This window comes from Leptopilina boulardi, unplaced genomic scaffold (genome assembly GCF_019393585.1).
Source record: "Leptopilina boulardi isolate dan_hultmark-lab unplaced genomic scaffold, ZJU_Lbou_2.1 LbouV2_310, whole genome shotgun sequence".
Taxonomy (NCBI): Eukaryota; Metazoa; Arthropoda; class Insecta; order Hymenoptera; family Figitidae; genus Leptopilina; species Leptopilina boulardi.
Genome location: NW_026137875.1, coordinates 638,531 through 661,580, shown reverse-complemented (window position 1 = coordinate 661,580; position 23,050 = coordinate 638,531). Strand labels below are relative to the sequence as shown.

At 26.4% G+C, this 23,050-nt stretch overlaps 2 protein-coding genes across 2 annotated transcripts; both read left to right on the top strand.

The window, feature by feature from the left end:
- The first annotated feature begins 186 nt into the window (after window positions 1–186).
- LOC127283729 (uncharacterized) lies at window positions 187–1,635 on the top strand. The gene is made up of 4 exons (XM_051308784.1): window positions 187–294; window positions 417–548; window positions 733–888; window positions 1,246–1,635. The coding sequence occupies exons 1-4, from the start codon at window positions 247–249 to the stop codon at window positions 1,423–1,425; spliced, it is 516 nt and encodes a 171-aa protein (XP_051164741.1). The 5' UTR covers window positions 187–246; the 3' UTR covers window positions 1,426–1,635.
- Window positions 1,636–4,718: 3,083 nt separating this feature from the next.
- LOC127283727 (LIM/homeobox protein lim-6-like) lies at window positions 4,719–21,375 on the top strand. The gene is made up of 5 exons (XM_051308782.1): window positions 4,719–5,309; window positions 10,311–10,745; window positions 13,053–13,358; window positions 16,868–16,966; window positions 21,049–21,375. The coding sequence occupies exons 1-5, from the start codon at window positions 5,198–5,200 to the stop codon at window positions 21,303–21,305; spliced, it is 1,209 nt and encodes a 402-aa protein (XP_051164739.1). The 5' UTR covers window positions 4,719–5,197; the 3' UTR covers window positions 21,306–21,375.
- Window positions 21,376–23,050: the final 1,675 nt, after the last annotated feature.

Below are 23,050 nucleotides of genomic sequence, written 5' to 3'. Positions count from 1 at the left end.
TTTAGCGTTGGTTTCATTATTATTTTAAAAAAAAGAAATATTTTTTATTTTATTTTTTATCTTATAACTAGAACATAACTTTAAAAGTAAGGAATATAAAAACAAATAAACAAACAAAAGTGATTAATTTGTTGTTTTATCTATACACTTCAAATAATTACAACTGGTATAGATATGCTATAAAAACATGTTGTTAGCTGCTACAAAATATATTTAGTTTCAAAATTAAAATTAAACTTTACGAAAATGTTAAAAGTACTTTTTACACTTTTTGCGTTAATTGTTGTTTCAAATGTAAGTTTTATAGATAGTACTGCAAAAAAAAAAAAAAATAATTTATTTTTGATTTTTAAAAATTTGATAAATTCAAAAAAAGAATAAAAACATATCAAAATAAATTACTTTCATTATTTTAGGCTGGTTTACAACGAAAAATCTCTTTTACTTCAGGACATTTATTTCAAGGAAGAAATGTCAATGGTGTAATGGTAAAAAACAATAATTGCGAACAAGAAATTATATGGGAAAAAAATCAAGATAATTTAAAAGTGAGTTAAGAAGGAAAATTTTGTTTTTATAATTTATTGCTAGAAAATAAATAATACTTTATCAAATAAGTAAACATAAATAAAAAAAAGTAACTTATATTACTTTTTATTATTACAATAAATAAAATAATACATTCGCACAGACTAAAAAATTAAATATTCAAAAATGTATGTATTTTTTTAGGCCTATTTCTCAAAGATTTTCGAAGCAACCGGAAAAGTGGAAACATTGGAATTTGAAGATTTATGTGCTAAAACAAGAAAGTGGTCTTTAAAAGAGTCTGTTCAGAATTTTACTCTAAATACACTTGGAAAAGCTAAGAAATGTCCAATAAGGAAGGTTATAAATAAAAATAATTTTTTAAACATTAAAATTTACAATTATGTCAATATTTTTTTTACCTTTTTTCGAACTTAGAATCATATGTTCCATTATGAAAAATTGTAAAAAAAAAAATAATAATTTTTGACTAAAAGCTGAAAAAAACAAAAAGTATACAAAAAATTATGTAACAAAAGAGTTTTTATAATTTTTTCTCGAAAAGTGTATAAATATCTTCTAAAATTTTTTGAAATTAATTTTTATTAAAGTTTTGTTGTTTATACTTTAAAAAACATTTATCAATTTTAAGGTTATGTTAGGTTTTTAAAAGAAATTATAAATACGAAGAAAAAATTTTTTTTTTCTCATTTGCAGGGCACAGTCAAAATTAGGTATCCAATTAATTTCTCATATGAAGAAGAAGAAAATGATAAGCATTGTGGACCATTTCTTGGATTGGTACATATTGTTAAAAAGAAGCAAGAAAATTCTAAAATGACTCCTTTACTTGTTACATATTTGTATAGAGGAATTATAACCGGTGATGAGTGTTAAAATCATATATACATATAATATTAATTATAATTTCACGTTAAATTTATTTCTTTTAAATTCGGTTAAATATATTTTTTTCGTTTTTTTTTTACAGAAACAGGGCACTTTTGATAATAGTAAATATTTTTAAAAAATTTTTTTAATTTAGTTTTTTTTACACTAATTACATTAGTTATAACTTAAAAAAAAATTAATCAATAAGTATTTGAGCTTAAAAAAATTTTTTACGTCCTGTGCGAGATATTGTGGAATTTAGCTTTCCCACTCTAACTGAGCGTTTTAATTTTAATTTCAAATATTAAATTATATGATCTTGAAAGTAAATAATTATTTTTAAATAATTTGTAAATATTATAACAGCAGTAGTTTGCAAAACTGTAATTAATTCACCAAAGTTAAAATATAATTAATGTTAAACTTAATCTTAAAATTAATAATATGATTAATTATACATGACTTAAAATAAACTAAAAGTAAATTAAAAACTAAAGACGAACGTCTAAACAACTTCGTCCACTTGTGTTTTTCGTATAAACTGACAATCAGTAGTGGACGAATTGTATTATTATGTATGTGCTTTAAAAAATTTTAATTCTTATATAAATTAAAAATATTTTAGTTATTTATCTCACTAATACCAAAAATTGCTTTCTTTAAATGTAATTATTATTTTCTGCATTCGTATTTAAATACAAGTAAAATATTTTAACAAAAAAAACATAAGGGCCCAACATTTGCGTTATACGTACCTGAGTTCAGAAACAGGAACCGGAGTTTACAAACCAAAGAAAATTTTTTATTATAAACAAAATACCCAATGAAATAAACTGTCCTCTGGTATTTATATACAGGTTTGCTAACTCTAACTAACTACTGGGTTGATTTTATCCGAAGTTTTAAAAAACCTTTATTTTAAGTGGAACCGGAGTTTACATGTAATAAAAATACGCAATATAAAGACGATTATTATTATAGTTTTAAGTTCAAAAATCACATTTTTTCACATGATTCAAGCATCAACATAATTTTTTAACTTGATTACACAAGGAATCGGTAAAAATAAGTTATAAGGTTGAGTAAAATCACAATTATGTAAACTCCGGTTCCACAAAAATAAAATCGGGGAAAAGATTTAAAATCGATTTTTGTTAATACAATTTATGAGAATCGAAATAAGATACACAGTAATTATACCTTTTGAGTTAAACTTTCGACTAGTACATTTCAAAAAAAATTTAATATACGTAAAAAAAATTCCTAATCTTGACAAGTCCCATGTGGAGAACTGCAAAAAGTGCATTTTTCGAGGTAATTTTGAATTTTTTAAAGGTTTATAAAAGCAAAAAATGTTTCTTTTGCTTTTGCTATTGATAAATATAAACACGAAGAATATCTGTAAAAAATTTCACAATCTTTTAAATAATACTTTTTTAGTTATTAAGTGTGGAACGAAAAGTGCCACGTTCCTGGAGAATCACCTATATAAAAAATTAAATTTAATTAAACACAAAACTTTTTAGCTAAAATGTGAATTTTTGATTTTTCAACTTTCATTAATTGCTTTAAATTTAAATCAAATGTATATACTTTATATATATACCAATCGATTTTTCTTGATGTAAGAAATATGATTTTATTACATACACTGAAAAAAATAGTATTAAATCAAGAAAACCTATTATATGTACTTGACCGTATTTTATACCAATATTTTTTTGATCCAAGAAATTTTTATTAGTTTAAAGTAAATTTTCTTGGATCAAGAAAATAGTGGTATAAAATACGGTCAAGTACATATAGGTTTTCTTGCTTCAATAATAGTTTTTTTTCAGTGTATCACCTTAAATTTTGCTATTAAAAACTTTTTGATTATAAACAAAATTTTGGAAAAAAGACAATAAAATTTTTTTTTTTTTTAAATCTTTGTGTCTATTTTGAGATATTAATATGATAAATATAAGCCTACCAAATTTTACCCAAATCCATTAAAACCTGTTAAAGTTATATCGTGTTCACAAAAAAGGGATCCACAAACACATACATCCAGACCATTTTTAAAAATTTTATAATTTCTCCCCTTCACGAGGAAGCAAAAAATTTATTTGATTCAAATAATCGGTTACTTGACTATTATCAAGAAAATATTTATTTGTATCAAATAATAATTATTATTAGAGTCAAGTAAATGCGGTATTTGTCGAAAATACAGAAATTATTGGTTCAAATACACAGTTTATGTAATTCAATTATTTAATTTCCAAAATTATTTTCTTCCATTGAATATTTATTTTATAATAGTCAAGTAATCGATTATTTGAATCAAATAAATAATTTATTCAATCTATCATTCCTAATTTTAAGTACTCTCTAAATCTGAATTATAGTAGTTTTCTACTAATAAAAGAGTGCGTATTCGTTTACCAATTGAATTAGTAACAGTTTTGACTAATTTTTAGTAAAAAAACTACTAATTGCTAGTAGAAAACTATTAATTCATGGAGTAAATCGGCTTACTAATTTGAAATAGTAAAAAATACGACTTACTAATGAATTAGTATTTATTTTTTTTACTAAAAATTAGTCAAAACTGTTACTAATTCAATTGGTAAACTAATACGCATTCATTATTAGTAGAAAACTACTAATTCAGATTCAGATATTACGAAATTTTTTTTATAAAAATATAATTACCAATCCAAAAATTATAAGAACACGGATTATCTTACAGTGTCTATATAATGTTTAATAAAACTAATAAAAATGTAAAAACGCTAATGGCATCGCGTGTGATGAATTCTTCAAATAAATAAATATTAAAAAAAAAATAGAGAAAAAAAACATACTTACCATATTCAATTTTGAAAGAGTAAAAACACGGAAAAATCATTATGAAAATATTGATTAAAAAATCTTTATGATAATAAGAATCACTATGGCAACAGAAGGAAGGTGTCGCCTTTGAAGTGCTCATAGCGACGAGACTTCCAGTCTTTTCGTCTCTTGGTAGAGTATTGATTTTACAGGGGCGGGATCGTAGTTGAGTACCGCTGAGGTCATCCCCGCCATAGTAAAAGTTCAGGGCGGTTCCTCCAACAACCAATCAGATTTGACCCTTTGTACCAAAAAGGGGTGCTTTTTGGAAAAGCCCGCCCCTGTCACCCTTATCCAAAGGCAACAGCCTGCCGTCAAGGGGGATGAGTTTTAGTACCAACCCTCATCCCCTTTTTCACCCCCTCCTCCCACCCATGGGGTGGATATGGCAACATACGCTTAGTGTCATTTCATCAAAGCAGTATACGTTCATGCTTGACGTTTAGCAGATCTCTATATATATATATTAAAAAAAAAAAAAATTCCCCATACATGCATATATATATACATACATACATTATTTTACATTTGCTAATAGACCTGCAATTGATTTATCAAAAAAAAAAAAAAAATTTAACATTATTTACTATTTGTTTTTATATTTGCTGATTAATTTATCAGCAAAATTTGGAGATTCATTTTGGTTCTTTGCTGTTGGGGTAAAAAAAAATGGCGGATGGATTCTTCAATAATAATTGAGCCAGGATGTTTGTTCAGTGTACAATTGGAATTTATTGTGATAAAGTGAAATTTGTTGGAAAGTGTTGTTAATATTGTTATTAAATTAATTTTTCTTCTTTTTTTTAATCAAACAAAAATTTGTTGAGAATTATATTGGAAAATTTATTTCGATAAAGTGGAGGTTTCAATATTTGAAGAATATTGTCAAAGGATCGGCAGAATGTTAGAACATTTGAGAGGACAAACTACGTGGAATCAAGGAGATTCTAATCAAAATATACCCCCGGGGCCTCCACTTCAATTTCGACAAGTTGCGAACAATAATGTTGAAGGTGATTTTACTAATAATTTTAGATATTTCAAATATGATATTATTTATAGCGAAAAAGTACTATTCTAAATTTAAGAATATTTTGCAAAAGCTAATATATGTTATGGATAGAAATAATATATTATTGTAAAAATTTAATATACTAAATTTAAGAATAAATTTCCTTTTAAAAATTTTAAATAAAAGCTTATAGGATGTATTCTTAATTTTAGAATAAATTTTTTTGATATAAATTTACAATATTTTAAACTCTGATTTTTATATTAACAAAATGGCTAGTAATTGATATATGGGTGATTCTCCACGAAGCGTACAATTCCGCATATCCCTTGTGTTTTTTAAGAAATCAATTGTATATATTGTAATGAATCCAACGTAAAAAAGTAACTTTAGTGTTTACAAACAAAAGCCTATAGCCACTTTACTTTATAAAATTAAATATTATTTTTAAAATGCGAATTAAAGAGCCAAACCGCCTGTCCCCAGTGTCTGCTCTTTTAATTTGAATCAGTGAAATTTCACTGGTGAAATAGCTAGAAGTCGGTTACTGAATCATTTAGTGAAATTTTCACTGAAAATCAGTCATATATCACTGATTTCCAGTGAAAATTTTACTAAATGAATCAGTCAATCTGTTTTACCCATTACCGATAATACAGATTGACTGATTCATTTAGTGAAATTTTCACTGGAAATCAGTGATATATGACTGATTTTCAGTGAAAATTTCACTAAATGATTCAGTAACCGACTTCTAGCTATTTCACCAGTGAAATTTCACTGATTCAAATTAAGAGAGTGATTTACGAAACAAAAATAAAAATTTTAATAAATTAATTTAATTTGAAACAATAATAATAAATTATTATTGCTAACATTTTTTTATTGTTCAAGTTTGTAGAATTCAGAAAAAAAATTGATTGTTAAAAAAATTTATTTTTTAAAATCTTTTTTTCGATGTTAATTCTTGTCCCCAGTTTTGTGCGCATCATGGGGAAGCTTTTTTAAAAAATTGAAATATTTCATAAAAATCAAATCAGAATTTAGTTATACATTAGCATAAGCAGCAATAGAGTTCTCTCATACGATTGTACAATAGAAACTAATATTATGATTGATTTTTTTGTTTTTACACCTTTAAATAGCGCCAATTTTATACATATAGGGAATCACAGAATCGTCATTGGGAAGCGTTCACATATTTTACAATAAATCAAAAAAATTATTTTTTTTTTATTAAATAATGTGTAGTAGTATTATTTCAATGAATATAAATGACAGAAATGCGAAACCAATTGAAAATTGCTAATAACTTTTTTAAAAAAAACATTACTAATTGTGCGTCATGGGGGAAGCCTCAGCATTATGAGGAAGCCTTTTTTGGCCGTCTTTCATTAAATGTGATCTTTAAAAATTACGATAAAATTTTTTTACAATTATTCACAACATTACAACATATATTTCCATTAAATTTTCATAAATTACCAAATAAATTTCCATAAATTACCCTATAAATTTCCAATTTTTTTTTAAATTTTCTTTTATATATTATAAATTACCTTATAAATTTCCAAAATTAGTTTTTAAATTTTTCTTTTATATATTAAAAATAACCTTAAAAATTTCATAAATTACCATAAATTACCAAATAAATTTTCTGCACGGAAAAAAAAGAATTGTTGTGGTTACTAAAAATTAAATCCACACAATTCCGGATTGTCAATATAGAACCAGCAGTTCTATTTGTTGTTGGGACAAAAAAAAATTGTTAAAATGGGATTGTTCGGTGAACAAAGAAAATTGTTATGGAACAGTTGAAATAACAAAACTAAATTGTTAAATCGGCAATACAATTTGTTGTATTAACAAAGCTTTGATCTGTCTAATACAATTTGTTCAGTTTCTTCGCCTTCTAAAATATTCGATAGCAAATTTCCGTAGGTCATATCATCAGTTTTATTTGCATTAAAATCTGTGAAACATATGCAGCTTCTGAATCAAATTCTTTGGTCTGAAACCAAAAAATTATTTTGAGTTGAAATTTGTTGTTAAATAATATTTAATATACATATTGTATTTTTTAAGGTGAGGTTATGTTCAATAGTAACCATGTATAACTTACCGATTAACGATGAAATTGTATCTTCATCAATTCATCACACTTGCAATAGATTTCTCACTTTAACCGGATTCATTATTTAACAGCACTTTGTCATTCAAAAAGAAAACTAATAATAAAAGCAAAAGTGGCACATGTGCCAGAAGCAAACGACGAGACGATCTGCACGCCATTTTCGAAAATTTAAGATGACCACGTGACATGGAACAATAAACCTATCAGCTGAACAAATCCGGATTGTTCCATCAGCAATCGACAGAGAGTTTGCTTCTGAAACTGTATGGAATTGCAAACTGAACAAAGCTGACAACAAAAAATTCGTATTGTTTTTAAAACAACATACATTTGTATTGACAACATTCCGAATTGTAATATTAACATTTTGAATTGTAATATCAACAAATCTACTGACAACAATCCAAAAATTGTTTACACAACAATCCCATTTTTCCCCGTGTACCAAAATAGCTCATTACACTGTTAGAAATGTGAATTCGAATTACTCCAAAAAGTTTGAATGAATATACGTTGCAACTACAGAAGTGCAACTTCTGTTTGAGTCACACTATAAAAGATGCAAGTATGGTGTAAAGTGTGTTGCGACTATAAGTGTGATGACTAAAGTGCAATTCTTGAAATATCTATTCTTTTAACACTGTCTCTAGCGTAATAATTAGGCTGATATGCCGTTTGGAGAAAAAGAGGAACAAGTTATTAACAAGTTCTGCATACCTATACTCTAGAATGATTTCAGCAGAAGGTGCTGTTTTACATTTAAAAAGACTGCATATTTTCTTAAAAAACGGAATGATTTTGTAATTGTTTACAAATTGTTTAAATATACCAATCTGAATTTTTTATAACCCTAAAATATTTAAGACAATATCCAATTAATAAATTTATTGCAAAATTATCTCGTTTTCTAAAAAGATGTCTAATCAGACTCAGTTTAATATTATTTATTTATTTTGAATTAATTATTTTTATTTATTACTAATTTATTAATTATTTATTTAGTTCAGTATTTTAATTAATACATAAAGCTTAATACAAAAATAATTTTAAATACTTAACCTACATTTAAAATTAAAATAATTTAATTTTAATTTCAAACCAAATTTTCTGAAACAATTTAAAAAATATTTTGTAACGTTTGAATCTTATTTAAACGCAGATTAAAAAATTTAATAGAAAATTCAGACCAAATTTTTAAACATTTTTCAGGATTGCCTAGTTCAAATAGTTTAATAATTTTTTTAAATTGTTTTTTTTTTAAATTGTAAAAATTGATATACAGTCAGACAAAAAATATGTTTGAATTCATTATAATATTTTTTATTAAAACATATTATGTTTAATTTAAACATATTTTTTTCGTTCACCATATATTTAGATAAAACTTTTTTCTCAGTGCTTAGAGAAAATATAAATTAAATATAGTTTTTATACATTAAATATAATAATATTCTGATAGGTAGAGAATAGAATAAAATTATTTGCTTACATTTTTGTATTTAATATTATATGTAAAAAGTAAAGAAATATATTTTTTCAAACATTTACAAAAACAAAACTCTTATACTCAAATTTTATAGAGTATGAAGCTACAACGTGAGTTAAACATAAATTTATTAAAGGCTTTTACTTAAATTACATATAAATCGTAAACCTACATACTTTTCATAAAATTCAACACTTTTTCAATGTTGAATAACACAAAACTCATACTAGAATTTAGTAGAATTATGCACTTTAAAGTGTGTCGCTACAACGTGAGTAAAACTTACATTATTTAAAATCATTTTACTTAACTTAAAACTCTTTAACCGACATACATTTTATAAAATTTAACATTTTTTCAATGTTTAATATAATGCAACTCTTATAATATAATTTGGTAGAATTATATTCTCTAAAATGATATAAGTCTGTCGTAAGATGTTAAAACGTGAGTTAAACTTAAATTATTTAAAGTCTTTTTACTTAGATCACATTTTTTGTAACAATTCCATTATGGCACTTTTAATAGAGAAACATAGAAATAATATAGTCTACGACAAAGTAACCGGTAGCCATCATCATCACATCGCAACTAGATAAAATGCACAACGCATGCGTGTAACGAGGTGGGAGATCTAAAAACACTTATTAGTGCGATTGAAAACACTTTTGAACTTTCATAGATGTCAAGCTTGGTTAGGAACAAACTTGTTACACCGCTTTGATGTGAAAGATCTATTTTCTTAAACTTCACACTTTATATGATGCAGAACAAGTAAACGTACGCATTTTCGCAGTAAATATTAACACCGATCGCTTACAACTTCACACTCGGTGTAAAGTTGTAATCTTATTTATATCATATATTTCTAACAGTGGGATATTACATAGAAGCATTTACATCTAATTAGTTTGAAATATACCAAAATTATAAACAATTTGTCCGGCCCATTACAGATATTTCATTCTTGACTATCATTATACTTGAAAGTTATGTTATGATTTTAATTTTAATTGGAAAAAAAATTCTATAATAATAGAAACCAAATTGTACACTGATGAGAAAAATATGCTATTAAATCAATAGCATTTCTGCCAAAGGTATAACAATTATTGATTTAAAAGCATATGCTATTGAATCTATAAAATATATTACAAATTTTATAGCATATGCTTTAGAATCAGTATAATTTTTATACCTTTGGCAGAAATGCTGTTGATTCAATAGCATATTTTTCTCAGTGTACCTACGCTACGCAGAGAATCACTCAAATATGCATATTTATTAAAATAGTTACCAAAAATAGGTATAAATTTAGATATTTCTATTTTCTCTATCAATAAATTTTAAAATTGAAAAGAAATTAAAATTTTTTTTTACAGGAACAACAGTATCAGTGAAGACAGAAGTGGGAACAGGAGAACCAACATGTGCGGGTTGTGGTCTCGTGATTGTCGATCGATTTTTGATGAGTGTAAGAGATGAAATGAGTATTGACAGAAGTTATCACGAGGACTGCCTTTCTTGTTTTCATTGTGGTACAATTTTAACAAAATCATGCTTTATTCGAAATTTAAAACTCTACTGCCGTTCTGATTATGAACAATTATTTGGTGTCAAGTGCGCGAGGTGTAGTATTATTATTGGTGGCAAAGACCTTGTGATGAGGGTGGCAGATTTAGTATTTCATCTTAATTGTTTTGGATGTTACATGTGTGGGCAACCCCTACCCACGGGAGCACATTTTATTCTTCGTCAAAATCAACCTGTTTGCAGAAGAGACTTTGAACATGAAATGTACATCAATAGTCCACAAGGTGTGTAATTCTTATATATATAAATAATAATAATAATAATTTTTCAAAACTATATTATTCTCATGAATAATAATTATAATAACAATAATAATAATGTTTTACTATAATTTCAAACAAATTGTGGATGCTTCTTTTGTATTCTGAAATAGTGATGAAATTTTCTTCACTTCATTCAATACTTGAATTTTAACTATTAGAGGAATTTAAATCACTTTTAGTGATAATGACCGCCGTTATAGATAAATTAGTAAAATTTATTTTTGAAAAAAAATTTGTTTGACGAAAAAAATTAAAATAAAATATAAATTTTGGCCTTTTTTTTTTTTAGAGAAAAACAGTTTTCTTAACGAAAGCTGAGTTTTTTTTTCTTATAAGGATATAGGTAAACCGTTAAATTTTAATAATTCTAAATATTTTTGGCTATAATTTTGTGGAGATATACTTAGAATAACAAATACCATCGATGTAGGGTGAAGGATTTTTGCAATTTTATCGAAGAAGGTGTTTTTTTTAATAAATCATGAGTGATAAATGTCTGAATAGTTTTTTTTTTAAATTATAGGATTAAATTTAAGCAGATATAAAGAAAGTAATATAAATAAATTATTTTTTAATTATTAGATAAAAAAAAAGATCAAAAAATTTAGCTTAATTTCTATTTCTCAATCATGATTTTCAAGAAAAATCTAATTTTTTAGATATAAAAATCAAAAAAAAAATTAGGTTAAATTTTATTCAACAATTACAATTTATTTTTAAAAAAAATTTTTTGCATAATTTTTATTTCACATTCACAATTATTTAATAACATTTTTTTGTTATTGATAACATGTTCTAGAAAAAACTAATAGTCCCTATTTATAAGTAATATAATAACTTTGTGCTTCCTGCGTGCTGCTGCCATCTGACGGCGTCTGAAAGTAATGAACCTCCTACAAACTGTCATTATATTACTTTCCTATTTCCCATTTTGTAATCGATAATTAGTAATTACTAAAACCCTGCACCCAACATCGATGGTATATGTTATATATATTTTATTCTTATATTATATTATATTATATATATATTTTATTTTTTTTTCATCAATAATTATTTTTATTTTCGCATACAAAAATGTTCGAAAATTCTTAGGGTAATTTGAATTTTGGTGTGTTCGTTTAATTTTGTGTAAATATATAAAATTTAAATAAATGTACCCTATTTTGACTCATTCTCTCATCTACAATATTACAATGAGAAAAATGAAAAAATTTGGTCTTTGAAGGTATAGTTGTTTCAAATTATAAAAAAATTTTCTTATAAAAGTTTTTTATTCCAAAAGATTGCCATTCTTTTATAAAAAAAATATATTTAATAAAAAAATTAGCCTGTCCAAAAAGCAATAGAGACCGTTCTAATTTTAAAAAATTAGAATAATATAAATAAAACGAAATTTCTTTTTTAAATTGTAAAATATTGGTTTTTATTACTGTTGATAAAATGGAAAAAAAGAAAAAAAAATGAAAGAAAAAATAATCAAGGTGCGTGAATTACCGGGGAGGGGCGTTAAAGACAGGTCATCTTATTCATACCCATTAAGGGTGGCCCTTTGACTTTGATGACGACAATAGTGCAATATATTGCATAGATAAAAAAAAATTAAATTTTTTCACTTATAATATTTGTATATAAAACAAAAATTTCTTTTTTTTTTAAATAAACAAATTAATTTAAAAAAAAATATATATTTTTGCAAAAAAAACTCTCTTTTTTAAATCAAGGTTTTCACAATTTATAAAATTGTAATAAGCACGCTTATATACAAACATTGATAATTAATAGAAAAGAAAAAAAGAAAAATTATTTTTGAAATGTTTATTTTTACAATTTATAACACAAATGGCCCCAAGTATAAAAAAAAAATGATGATACGGTGACCTGTCTTTTGTCTCAGATCGTTAATTGACGAGCCTTGATGACCGATGACATCATTTCGAGAGCAAGCCAGAGATCAGCCTTCTTATGAAAGTCATCGGATGATACGAAAAATGATGCTTCTCTTGTTCCGTGAGTAACTTTAAATTCGAACAAGAACTTTTCAAAATAATTTTTTTTATTATTTTTATAGGAATCATGATAATTTTAATTTTAGAAAATTTTTATAAAAAGTTTTGTTGAAAAAATAGTTTAATAATAATAAAAAAAAAAGAAAATGATCTGATATAATGTAGGTAATAATAATTATAATAAAATTTGTATAATATTCAATAGATGTATTTAATATTGTTTATAGTGAGAAATTGAAATTTTTCTCTTTTAATACAGATGACGAAGGATTGGATGAAGTGAGACCACGAGATGGAAGACGAGGACCTAAAAGACCAAGAACGATATTGACGTCGATGCAGAGACGTCAGTTCAAAGCATCCTTCGAAGTTTCTCCCAAACCATGCAGAAAAGTTAGAGAAGCTCTAGCAAAAGATACTGGACTCAGTGTTCGAGTTGTTCAAGTTTGGTTTCAAAATCAACGTGCCAAAATGAAGAAACTTCAAAGAAAAGCAAAAACTGAATCTGGCTCCGATAAAGAGCCAAAAGAGGAACGAAAAACCGAAAGTCCACACAGTGATCATAGTGAGTTTTTATTATTTCAATTTTTTTTCCAAATTATTATTATTTTCTATTTTCAAAAACATATTTTTTAAAATAGTACATTGTTATGGTTTATGTTATCAATTATGATAAATGCTTATACTAACTTCCAAAAAAAATTCAAACTTCAAATTATGTAAAAACCTATTTATTTACACATGAGTGATTTTAAATGAAAAAAATATTATCTAAAAAATTTTCTAATATACACGGAGAGAAAAATCTGCCTTTTATAGTATAGAAAGGTTTACATTTAATGCACAGAAATTTTCTATGCTATATAGACATGAAATTTGAGTAATTATAGTACAATCGTATGTCTTTTTAGCATGAAACTTGTCTATGCTAATAAAGTTTGTCATATAGCCTCTTATTACATACTTATTATACTTTTAATCCAACGGCGCCATGCGAAGATCGCACATAACATCATCCTACTATGTTTGCATAAGTTCTATGCTTTTTCGGGGATAGACTCTTGCAACTGGCGATTAGGCCACGCCCACCTTTACTTAATTGGAACTGCCCTAATCGCCAGTTGCAAGAGTCTATCCCCGAAAAAGCATAGAACTTATGCAAACATAGTAGGATGATGTTATGTGCGATCTTCGCATGGCGTTGTTGCTATTAAACTACATGTTTCGTACTATAGAAGCATATATACTATGCTTTTTTAGTACGGACAAATACTATCCTAAAAATTCTCAAATCTTTGCTCTATTAGTATGAAAAGTTTAAAGAAAAATAGCAGCAATCTATTTCATACTATAAAAGGCAGATTTTTCTCTCCGTGTAGATAAGATTATTTATTTTTAATAATCTTTTAATTTAATTTATTTTTTTAATTATTTATAATGAGCATTTGAATACGACAATATTTGTCTGCAGATAAATAAAAATACACTAACTTTTATACGATGCTGAAGTACGCAACGTTTATAATCAATGATTAGAAATCAATTTTTATTTAACACAGAAAATTATAAAATTGTTTACCTAAAAAAATATTTTTTATAATTTAATGTTTAATAAAATCACGAAGTAGTATAAGGAGTCCCCACTGCTATAATTAAGCCCACGAAAAGTTGAAGCTGATTTCCCCGTTTCTCTTACAATTAACGGAGGTATCGAACCTATCGGAAAAGTTGGGAACTAGTTAACCACACTGACACAAAATGTGTACATACAGTTACTAACACATAGAACATTCGCAAAATGGCTACCGTGACATAACCTGCATAAACTGATTGTTTTTATATCGCTTTGTTTTTTTCCTGTTTTTGTAAATAATTTAAAGAAAAATAAGGAAATATGATTAGTTGTTCTATTAAAAGTTGCAAAGTGTTAAAGGCAATACAAAATATAAATCTATTTACAAAACTATTTTTAATGAAATACAAATAATAATGATGAGTTTCATTTTAAATATAAATCTTTTATTAAAGTATATTTTTATCTCAACCATAGAGCAATTCTATGGGATGTGATCACAAGAATTTTTGATGATTGGAGCAATTTTATTGAAACCTTTTGTATATGTTACCTTTATTTGTACTTGCAAATATCTCGAAAAGTACGAATTTTCGTAAAAAATGTTCAAAACAAAAGTTGTTCCAAACAAAAAGATCTACATATTTGAGACAAAAAAATTGGTCCGGGGCCCAATGTTGGGCCATACAATGAAAAAAGTGGTTTTCTTAAATAAGACCACTAATTTTCAGTATCAAATTCGTAATCCCTATGAAATTCTGAGTTCAAACATGTTGTATAAGTGCCCAAAAGTACCCCAAAAAAATCTTATCTTTGGGGTTTTTGGGGTCACAGAATTAGAAATTCGAAGCTAATTTTCAAATTGGGCACAGAGAGCCCAATGTAAGATTCCACAGCCCAATGTGAGGCCCACAGTAATGAAATTAGTTTTCTTAAATAAAACCCACTAATTTCCAGTATCCATTTCGTAATCGTTATGGAATTCTGGGTTAAGACTTGTAGTACAAATGCCAAAAATATTGGGCCAAATGTCTGGGATTGGTCCCAATACTTTTGGATTTTATGCCACAAGTCTAAGCCCAGAATTTCATAACGATTACGAAATGGAAGGAAACTAATTTTTTTACTGTGGGTCTCAAATTAGGCACCCAAAGATAAGATTTTTTAAATTTTATTTATTTGTTTGTCAAAAAATGTTGGGCCCAATCCCAGACATTGGGACTAATATTTTGAGGTTATTTTTTAATTTTTACGACCCCAAAAAAAAATTTTAACCCCTTCGCAGTCGAGGTCAAAATCTCATAAGTGAGCTCAAAATGCGAAGGGGTTAATAACTTCTTGTTACGATTGGTTAATTTTTAAATTCATGCCGTAATCTTTCTTTCAATTGTTTGTTGGCCATTTGCAATTTCGGACAAATGGAAATTCACTCTTTTAAAAATTCTATACCAAAATTAAAGATTGTGCAAATAAAATTTGGACAAATAAAAATTCTCTGAATTGGGAATTATGTCATTTGAAAATTCAGATCACTTCAAATTCTTCTAAATTATATTCTAATAAAATTCTTTAATATGAAAATTCTTGTTAGAACAGTATTTAAATTTACCCAAAATATATAGGTATATTAAAAAAAAAATGAATGAAAATAAAGACGAGTGTTGAATAAAATGTAATTTTTTTTAAATTGAGGAAAATTGTACATTTTTTTTTTACGATTTTAGTCTGGCGTTTGAGGATCCTCGGGAGGGCATTCACATTATATATATATATAGGGAGGGGATGCTGGGATTTCTAGCCAACTATATATCCCCAAGCAGTGTCCGGATAGATATTTTATTTACACTCAAAGCCCGTTATTGGTTTTTCCCCTGCGCGTTTCCTCTAGCCTGCTGGCTTAGTACACAACGCGCTAAATAGAAGTACAGAGTCGAAAACGGTAATAATCCAACTCACCCACCCGCGATCAAATAAACGGCCATTAGTCACCCTTGGGAATGTTTAAGAAATTTAACTTTTCTCACATACATTACTTCCTATTTCTATATATGTATATATATATAATCGTTAATTATATTTTCATTATTTATTAATTATTGTTTATTATTAATAATAATAATAAATTAATACTACACGCCGATTTGCGGCTTAAACTTGCCAAATGTTTAGAACTCAGAAAAAAATAATTGATACCTATTTTTTATATCGATAAAGAAGAAGATTTAAGGATTGAAACTATCCCTTGAAGTTGTTCAAAAGCCCCAAAAAGGCATAAAAATATTGACACATTATAGTCAATCTAGTTTCCTTAAAATTTGTATATAAAGGTTTTTAGGGTGGCTGAATACGAATCTAAAATCAGAATTGTAAAACTCAAAATGGCAAATTCAATTAAAAAAAATTTTTTAATAATTGAGAATTTTGAACAACTTCAAGGGGAATAGTTTCAATCCTTAAATACGTCGGTTAAGTTTACTAATGTTCTTATAATTTTATTACAGGTCATTACATGAGTGCTTTGAACATGCGTGATGGAGAGTCATCTAACTTCTCATCTGCCACTCAGCCTCTTAATCCCAACAATCCTTATTCACCCGACGGTAAGTTTTACAATGCAAAATTATCCAAATTACATAATTTTAAATATTTATAAATCCTGTGTTTATTCCTTAATTCATTAATAAGTTAATTTCCTATTGAGATGATCGGAATTAAATAAGTGATCCGTTTAAGTTTAAACATATATAGTTTATTCTGTTTTGAAGTTTCTTTTGAAAAAACTTTTAAAATAACATAGATTAAGGGTATGTGGGCAAAGGACGTTTTTTTTGTGGTTTGAAACTTTCTCTGAAATAAAAAATGATTTCGGGTTAAAATTTTGGAGAAATGATTTTGTTTGGTACAAGGAATCTCGCTGTTCTATTCATTTACCATAACTTAATGCAAAAATAATAAAAATAAAGCAATAAATCACGAAGTAGTATAAGGAGACATATCGCTGTATATAAAAGATGGCCCCGTTTTCGGTATTCACGGTTCTCAAGTTTTCACCAATCTAATTACACTTGCGCCTCTAGAGGGAGACCTCGGTATTAAAATCACGTGTTTACAGAATACAGAGTTTAATACCACAATTTCCCGCGGTTGGCGCAAGTGTAATTAGATTGGTGAAAACTTGAGAACTGTGAATCCCGAAAACGGGGCTACATTCCGTTAGAGCCGGCCACAGGTGATATGTCTCCTTAGGCACGTTGCACACTATCCGATTTGTGTCGGACGACAAAAAGTCGGACGATTTTTTGTCGGACGAACGAGCTTTACACACTGTCCGATTTTTGTCGTACGACATTTGATCATCCTACGAAAACTTCAGGTATCCGAAGGAATTCTTTAAGGTATGATTTCAGTCGCACGTTAGCCAGAGTACTGTGTGCAGCAAAAGTATTATTATAATTTGATATTTGCTTTTAAAAAATGAATATTAAAAATATAGTTGTCACAGCTTGTCTGCTACGTCGTAAAAATCGGAAACTACCTGAATCTATGAGCCTAATGATATTTTAATTATGGAGTTAACAAACAGAGAGTATTTTACCTCTATGGTTTAGAAATAAAAAAATTTTAATTATATATTGTTTAAAAAATTACTTTGTTTACACAAATTGTTATAAACAAATAAGAAAATTCAAATTTTTCTAATAGAGTCACGTAGAATTGGAAAAACTACCTGATTATATAAACATCGGACGAAAAATTGTCGGATAGTGTGCAAGCATCTATTGCTTTTCATAAGAGACTGCTTTGACGACATCATCCGACAGTCGGACGTTGTAGTCGATTCTTCCGGCAGCACAACGACATTTTGTCGGTCCGATTTTAAATCGGAAAGTGTGCAAAGCCCTATTTACTTCTTCAGTCCACTGAAAATTTTTTGTCGTCCGATTTTTTGCCGTCCGACACAAATCGGATAGTGTGCAACGAGCCTTAGTCCTTATACTACTTCGTGCAATAAATAGTAAAATAATGTATTATATCATAGTTCATTCAGCGGCCACTTGCTCGAATTGGCGCTGTTTACTGGAGCACTGAAAACTCAAGCAACGTCTGTGTGTGCGCCGCCATCTTTGTTTTCATTTTCGTTTAAAAATGCCACTTTTTAAACATCATTTTTTAATTATTTAACGCAAAATTATGTACTTTTCGGAGAACAGCGAGATTCCTTCACAGTAAAAACCTGGGATCAAAATGATCAGGCAACCGGGATCATTTTTGATACGCAGCAAAAATTAATCAGATCAGGATCATTCTGAGCTTGAATCAAAATGATCCTGATCCGGATTATTTTGATTCAAAGACAAAATGACAATTATTATTGAATAACAAGTAATTATTCAAAAAAATGTGAATAAAAATGATTTCTTTTTAATGAGCAAACACACTGCACTTGGAAAAACTTAAATATTTATTGCCGAGTTTGTTGTATTTATTAAATTAAGTAAACTAGATTTGTAGGTTAGAAATTGTCATAAGTGACAACGTTCACACCGTTTACAAATAACGTAAACAAAATATTAACGGCGCTTCTGTCTAAAAACCAAAGATAATGGCGCGAAATTCCAATGATGAAAAAATATAAATATTTTCTAAAATTAGTAAAAAATATCTTACAAAAAACACATAATCTAATTTCAAAATTTGTTTTACTTTAATCGTAATAATCACTTTTTTTGAATCATTATTAATTTTATTAAAATTTTGAAAATAATTGAGTTTTACAAAGAGTCACAATTGAAGTTATTTACAAATAAAGAAATATTACATTTTTTCTATGGTATCTTCTTAATTTTAGCTTGAATCAAAATATTAATTCTTTTAAAAGTTTATTTTTAGAACCTTAAAAACTGTTGTATAAAGGTCATACATTTTTTTAAAGCATCTGAACACACTAAAAATTTTAATTTGACTTTTTACATAAAAAAATATTTTTTTTTAACACCCTTTTAAGTTGTTTTATCGAGATCAGAAAAAAGCCAAAATTCTGTTAAGAAATCAGGGAAAAGTCAGCGAAAAATAAAATCTTGTGTCAGCGCTGATTAAATTATATATTAAGATTTAATATGATTTTATTTTATTTAATTGCAATAAATTGAATGAACATGTATATAATTAATTAATTAATTTAATAAAAAAAAATAATTGTTGAAATTTAAAATAATTTAATAAACATAATTATTTTTGAATCAATGATTAAGGAATGAATCATTAAGGAACAATCAAAATCTAAAAAATTCTTATTCTTAAATATTTTTAACAAAATAAATTATTGTTTATTTTTGATTTACTAAAAAAAATTATAACTATTATCATTAATTTTTTGACAAATATGATAAATTTAAAAATTTTAAGATTATTTAATATTATTGTTTAATAATTATTAAAATTAAATTATTAATATAAATAATAATTTTTTAATAATTAATATAATTAATTTAATTATTTAATAATTTTTAAAATTAAAGTATTATTTAATATTATTATTTTAATATTTTAATTTCAGTTTTAATCGAAATATTAATTCTTTAAAATGTAGTAATAGACTAATAGTAGTAATTGACAAACCAGTTCACTTAATTTTTAAACTTAAATTTTCATCGGTATAAATATCTTTAATGTTTATTGACTTTCATTATTATAGACTTTATTTTTCATTGTTTGAATTTTAATTTATAAATAAATTGTCAATGCTGTTAAATTAAATTCTGATATTAAATTTGAATTGCTTTGTTTCTTAATTACCAGATAGCGCCCTATTACTTAGACCAACTTAATAATCATAATCTTGGCGAGGATCATTTTGATTCACTTGAAGTTTTCCCATGAATCATTTTGATACGGAACTCAGAATGATACGCAGCAAAAATGAACCCAGATTTTTACTGTGTTGTACCCTAATCTATCATCCCTCAAAATTGTAGACAAAAATCTTTTTTCATTTTAGAGTAAGATGTATACTACCAAAACACATTTTCCCATACTACATCACGTGGGAGGTTCCCACATAACTTTAAATAAAAATTATTAGAACCAAACATAGATATATTGATTGAAATATAAATATTGTAAGTTTTTGTATTTTTTGAACAGGAAAATATATAAACGTAAAGTTTCTATACGGAAAAAAATGGAAATACGAATAAAGTAACTTTTACTACTTTAAAAGTAAAACCGGAACTGTCCACAGTTTCTGTTCATTTCTTGTCAATTTTTACTCGAGAAATAGTAAAATTTACTCCTAAAATAGTAAAAATTATTCCGGAAATAGTAAATTGTACTATTTCTGGAATAAAAATTGACAGAAACTGCGGACAGTTCCGGTTTTACTTTTAAAATAGTAAAAGTTACAAGTAAATTCAATATTATATGTATAATCTATTTTTAATTTCATTAATTGTTAAATATTGCATTATATTTGTCTTATTAAAATTATACGTAGATTATTTATAATAAATATTTGTTAATTTACTATATAATTTCTCTTCTGTTAATGTTAATATAATAATTAACTCATTCTTTATATTACACATAAGCCGAACATAAAAATATCCTATAAGTAAAGAGCGATAATTAAAACAATAAGCCAAAGTATTTCTCTTCGTGTTTATATGATTCTTTTGCTTTACAGATAACTACCCAGTGCATTCGGGCGAAAGTTTCTGCAGCACTGACTTGTCCCTCGATGGAACAGAAGCTGGCTTTGAAATTGCAGAAAATGAAACCGGTGGTCCAGAAAGCAGTCATCAGGGAAGTTCCCATTCCCTTCATACAGGAACAACACAAGAATCGCCTTCGTTGTCACAAAGTTTACATGCAGCCATTAATAATCCCATTGACAAATTGTATATGATGAGTAACAATTATTTTAGTCCAAATCACACATAATTTCACAAATTTTCATGTACATTACAATTTTAAATTATATATAATTATACAAATATAAATAATATAAATATTGCATTTTACACCAAAGAAGAAGAAAAAAAAAGTCTATTTTTATTTTCTTATCCAATTCTAATTCCATTATATGAAGAAGGTCAATCGCAAATAACACGATTCGCGTTCGAAACATCGCCCTTATGGTATTTCGACGCATCAAAAATAGTGAAAAATTAAAATTCAAAATGTTAATTTTTTGAAAACACTATCTTGTAGGGAACAAAAAAAAACACAACTTTTTTCCTTAATACTTTTTTTTGTAGAACCAATATTAATTAAATTAAAAACACCAAAAATTTTTTTTACAAATTTAATTAAAATTTTAAACATTAATCGTTGTTTTGAAGTCAAATGTTAATGAATTAACTTGCAATTTTTTATACAAGTTCATTTAGGTCTGCTGAAACCGAAAAAATCATAAAAATTTTAAAAATTATTTATTGTTTAATTATTTTTTTATTGTAAACAATGACCTGTCAGTAATATATTTTTCTTATTTTCGATGAGGAAAAGTCTGTGGTGAAGTTTTGAATTGATCAAACTTCCAGTGAGAAAGTTGTTCCTCGGTATTGAAGGAAGTTTTCTGGAAAATTTCAACAAAATTTATTAAAAAATAAAAAAGTTATGCAACACAGTTTTCCTAAAAGTATCAAATTGAGACCAAAAATTGCATTAAATCTTTGCAACGTTTTGATGCACATAAGTTATATCAAAAAGAGATCGTTTTGTGTATCATTTTTAGAAATGATACACGAAACGGTCTCATTTTTTGATGCAAAAAATTTAATCAATTTATATCAATCATGGCCGAATTGAATCGACTCAAAATTAAGGAAGTTCTCTCGCAAACAGAAATGACGAAGAGTTAATTATTAAACTTGATAAACTGATAGATAATGGTTTAAAGAAGATGTAGTTAAATTTTTAGAAGTCTAGGTGGATTTTGACAAAAGATATAAATAATTTTCTCTTTTCACATTTAACACGGGTTCTTATGGGAAATTGAATTTTTTGGTCTGAAATCTCAAATTGTGAAAAATCTGACGAAAAGATATTACTGGAACTTTATATACATAAAGTTTAATAGCCAATGTTCACTTACTTTTAATAAAATTAATCAGACCTGGCTTAGGAGACTCACAATTAATTATTTTGTCTAAAAAAACACCGTATTTTGACAATCAGAAATTACTTAGCACAACGCTTGGCAACGTTGCGTCTTGTAGGTTAGGTATAGAAAAAGCGCGAAATTTGAAAGTAATATAAGTAGTATATTCTTCAAAGATTCATAATAATGAATAATAATTTGAATTTGCTTATAAAAAATTAAGATTTTTAAAATAATAAATTATTATTATTATTATTTAACGAAAATAAATCAAACAATAGCAGACGACACGAAACGGAACGGGGGAAATATAATCCAACGTTGCCAAGCGTTGAGCTAGTACTACGTGATACAAATGAAAACTTAAATGGGCATTGATTTGACTGACGTTGGAGGGAGAGAACTTTCTTAAACGAATTTTTTTCAGATATTTTGGTAATAGTACAATTGCGGAGACCATTTCACTATTTAATTTGAAAATGAAAATAACAGAAAATCAAAGACAATGTGCAATTCGATAATTAAAAAGTGACAGCTTATAAACATAACCTAAAATGCATGAGAAAAAATTTGTCGATAAAAT